Raw genomic sequence first — 4,180 nt, 5'->3', positions numbered from 1 at the left:
TTTTCGCGAAGAGTGGCTATAACTGCATCAGAAATTCCATATAGAATGATGCAACTAAGCATTTTGCTTGGTGTAGGGAACAATGTGATGCCACGCCAGTTATTGCAATCTTTAGCATCATGTCACCATGATACATATACATGCGTTGTTTAATGTTATATTATATGAATTGTGTAAATTTTTTTGTTTGTATTACTTTGCTTGTAATAATTTGATTATATTGTATTAAATAATATGTTTGTCTTAATAATTTGTTTGAAATATATTTTATTGTAAAAAATAACTTTGTCAATGCAATACCCAAAACATGTCACACGCGTTTGTTTGCATATATAAACAAAAGCGTCAAATTTCGTCTGCAAGAATATGCATTCTTGCAGTTTGTAACAAGTTCATTGTTTGGCATGCATGGTCAAGGTTATTTTAGTTAATTTATTTGTTGTAATTGATTATTAATTTTTAAATAAAAGGCACAATTGAATTGTTGACAATTCAATTGATGCGAAGCCACATTCGTCATTGATTCTTTTATTTGTTCTATTAGCTTTGTAAATTTAGTTCAAGTACTAAATTTACGTCACATAAGAGCCTAATCACTGGATTTAAGTGTTTAGTGATTAGGATGATTAGGATCATCGTCGAAATCACTGGGTTCAAGCATTCAGTGATTTTTTTGTTTTGATAGAATTAACATAAGTACTGGATTGAAGTGTTTAGTAGCTGCAAACAGTTGATTAAAACGTTTTGATCAGACATTTTTGGTGACTTCGTGAAAAGGACTGGACTGGCCTGACGCAGCAGCGGTCAACGGTCAACATAGCACTCAGCATAACGTTGCAAAGATTTCACGGCACACTGATATCATAGTTTCTGTTGTAATGTTTGAAATTATATGCACTTCAGGCCATTTGCTATACGCATCTACCAATATAAAAACATATTTTCCGCGAATTGGCCCAGCGAAATCCACATGCACTCGCTCAAATACTTTTCTTGGTCGCAACCAGCAATGTACTAGTTCTACTTTTTTACTTCAGTCCTTGTAATTTGACATGCAGCACAGTTTGACACTAATCGATCAATATCGACATCCATCCGCGGCCACCAGCAGTAGGCACTGCACTAGTAGCCGTTGTCTTAATTTCATTGGAATGTACACTCGACCACCTCGCAATAGACAACCTTCTTGTTATGAAAATTCAACTTGCGGTACACCAAATCGTTTTTTAATGGCACATTCACGTCCATACTTCAAACAATGTAAGAGATTTTTCAGCTCTTTCTCTTCTTCCGTCGCTCTTTTTAATTCATTGACCATTACAGGTAAGCTTCCAATGGATTCCAACTCGATGACATCAGTTTCTTCAATATTCTCGAATGTTTCTGGCTGGTCTGGGTAACTTGACAATGAATCTGTGTTGTCGTTATCTGTCGATTTTTTCAGTTTTATTTCCAAATTGGACGATTCCAAAAAAATAGCGTAATGCTGCATACGCGTAGCTGATAATGTCGGTAAATCTTTGTCCGGTGCAAATATTTGTGAAATTGCCTTATTATCTGTGACTAATATAAATTTTCGCCAAAATAAATATTGATAAAAACGACGTACTCCAAATACAATAGCATATGCTTCTTGATCATATTGACTACAACGCTGCTGAATTTTATTTAAGGTTTGCGATGCGAATTGTATCGGACGCTCTGATCCATCTGGACAAATATGGCTTAGTACCGCTCCTACACCAATCGGGCTTGCGTCCACTGCTAGTACGACTGGTCAATTGGGATTGTAATGTGTTAAAACAATGTCCGATTGAATTTATTTTTTTACTTCTACACATGCTTTTTCACATTGTTCGTCAAAATTAAATTTCGCATTCTTGTGGAGCAACCGATTTAATGAATATACAATTTTACTTAAATTTTGAATAAATCTTCCATAATAATTTACTAACCCCAAAAATGAACGTATCTCGTCCTTACTCTTTGGTTTTTTAATTTCTTAAATAGCCATTATTTTGCTGTCCATTTTACGGATTACGATCAATAATGTAACCACAATATTTCTGTCCTCCAAAAATTCCGATTTATCCCAATTCACTCGCATGTTGTGTGCGTTAAGTCTTCGCATGACTTCATCATCTGGTGCTGTTACTTTGATATCATCAAGAAACACTGAGACACCTGGTATATCGTTGATTAGCCTGTCCATGAATCGTTACCATTTAGCTGGCGCGCAAGCAACACCAAACATCAGTCGTGTAGATTGATAAAGTCCCTTATGAGTATTTAGTGTAAGCAAGTGTCGATCATTCGGATGGATTTCCAATTGCAAGTAGGCTTTTGATAAGTCAAGTTTTGAAAATTTGTCTCCACCGCTCATCAAACTGAACAATTCATTGATTGTTAGCAGTGGATGCTCATCTATCACCAAACCTGGATTCAATGTTAAGCGCACTGTTTCTTTCCTTTTTGGTACTACCACCTACGGTGTAGCCCATTCACTACGGTCAACTTTTTCGAACACGCCTTGTTGTATCATGTCCTCCAATTCACGTTGAACTGCCTCCCATAACGAAAACGCCACTCTTCCTGGTTTCAGGAATTTCGGCACGCAATTTGGTTTAACGTACAGCCGTGCTTGATGACCACTAATTTTGCCCAATGTAGATAAAAATAAGTTTGGAAATTTTTTTTTCCATATCTGTAAGCAGTTAGACTTCATATCGGTAATTTGTTTAATGACCACCTTCGTAGATATTCCTTATTGCAAGTTTACTTTTTGCATTTTAATCCATTCGCAGACACACAGTGGTTTGTGTTGAGTACGAATAATATATAGATTAAGAGTGTTTGTTGTATTTACACATATAACACTCACCTCTACATATACAATACAATCCAACTGTGTTTTGCAGAAGCTATAAAGTTGCAAATCACTCTTTTTGAGCTTTAACTTACTAAAATATTTTTTGCCATCATCTAAACTCATTACTGACACCGGTGTTCCAGTGTCCACCTCAAAGTTAATTGGTATTTCATTTACGTTAAACATGCAGTATAATTTTTCACTTGCTTCTTCTTTGTCTTTTTCTATTTTCGCTATTTCTCCACATGGTTTTTCATTATTATGTGACGTATAAACATACACACTTTTCGTAAATGTCGTTTTATTTTGCAAAAATGACAAATCGTATTTCTATGCTTACATTCTTTTGTCAAATGTGTAGGACTGCCACGTCTGTAGCATTTTTTCTTAGCTTCAGATATGTTAATTGATAGTTGCAAATTTTGGTTACTGGTTTTTAAACCTCTTCGTTTAATACCATGTATTTTATTTACCATTTCTGCAGAACTTTGATGTACGGTTCGGTGTAATTTCATTCCACCCTTTTCCGCTCCTTCGTATGCCGTTGCTATCTTAACTGCGTCTTCCAATTTTACTGTTTTCTTTGCTTTGTATTCTTTGGTTATTTAAACCAAAAACAAATTGATTTCGCAATGCAGTGTCTAAATACGTTCTGAAATTGCAATGCACAGCCAATTTACGCAGTTCCAATAAAAATTCTTCACACGTTTCTTCTGCTTTTTGTTTTCGCAAATGAAACCGGTAGTTTTCCAAAATATCATTTGGCGTTAGATTAAAATGTTCATCTAAAATCTGTACGATTTGTTTATATGTATTTTCCTCTGGTGTTTTTGGCAACAATTTGTCACATAGCACATTGTATGTTGATGCACCCATATAATGCAATAAGAATTGATGCTTTTTTGTAACATCACATCCAAACAGTTCTAATGCAATCTTCAACCGTTTTACCCACCGGATCCAAGTCATAACTTCCGGATTAAAGGCCTCAAAATTGAACGCTGCGGCCATATTTAATGTTGAAAACGATACAATTTCACTTGAATTATCACCAGTCATTAACACCATTTCGTTTCATCAATTTTACTCGTTTTTCTTTTTATCCTCGTCACCAATTTATTAGAGTAGTACAAATATTTTTGACTTAAGTTCAACGATGGCAACTATTAGAGTAGTAAATTAGACATGTGAATACTTCACCTTTCATTCACATACACAACCATTTATTTAATATTACATGTTTTATTGTATTTGACATTTCATTAGCCAACGTCAACTACGATGGCTGTAACACATTCCAACGCTTGATCC

The 4,180-nt window shown here is 35.0% G+C and overlaps 1 protein-coding gene across 1 annotated transcript; it reads right to left on the bottom strand.

Annotated features, from left to right (window-relative positions):
- Nucleotides 1-3,421: 3,421 nt before the first annotated feature.
- Nucleotides 3,422-3,937, bottom strand: LOC119667401. Its single transcript, XM_038076691.1, has one exon. It carries the CDS (start codon nucleotides 3,935-3,937, stop codon nucleotides 3,422-3,424), a length of 516 nt encoding a protein of 171 aa, XP_037932619.1.
- Between the last annotated feature and the right edge of the window lie 243 nt (nucleotides 3,938-4,180).

The sequence above is a fragment of the Teleopsis dalmanni genome, chromosome 1 (assembly GCF_002237135.1).
Source record: "Teleopsis dalmanni isolate 2A chromosome 1, ASM223713v2, whole genome shotgun sequence".
Lineage (NCBI taxonomy): Eukaryota > Metazoa > Arthropoda > Insecta > Diptera > Diopsidae > Teleopsis > Teleopsis dalmanni.
Note: the sequence above shows the minus strand (reverse complement) of the source record. Positions and strands in the feature narration are given on the sequence as shown.

Coding starts and splice junctions, on each gene's coding strand:
- LOC119667401 (XM_038076691.1), bottom strand. CDS start 3,937: ATGGTGTTAATGACTGGTGATAATTCAAGTGAAATTGTATCGTTTTCA.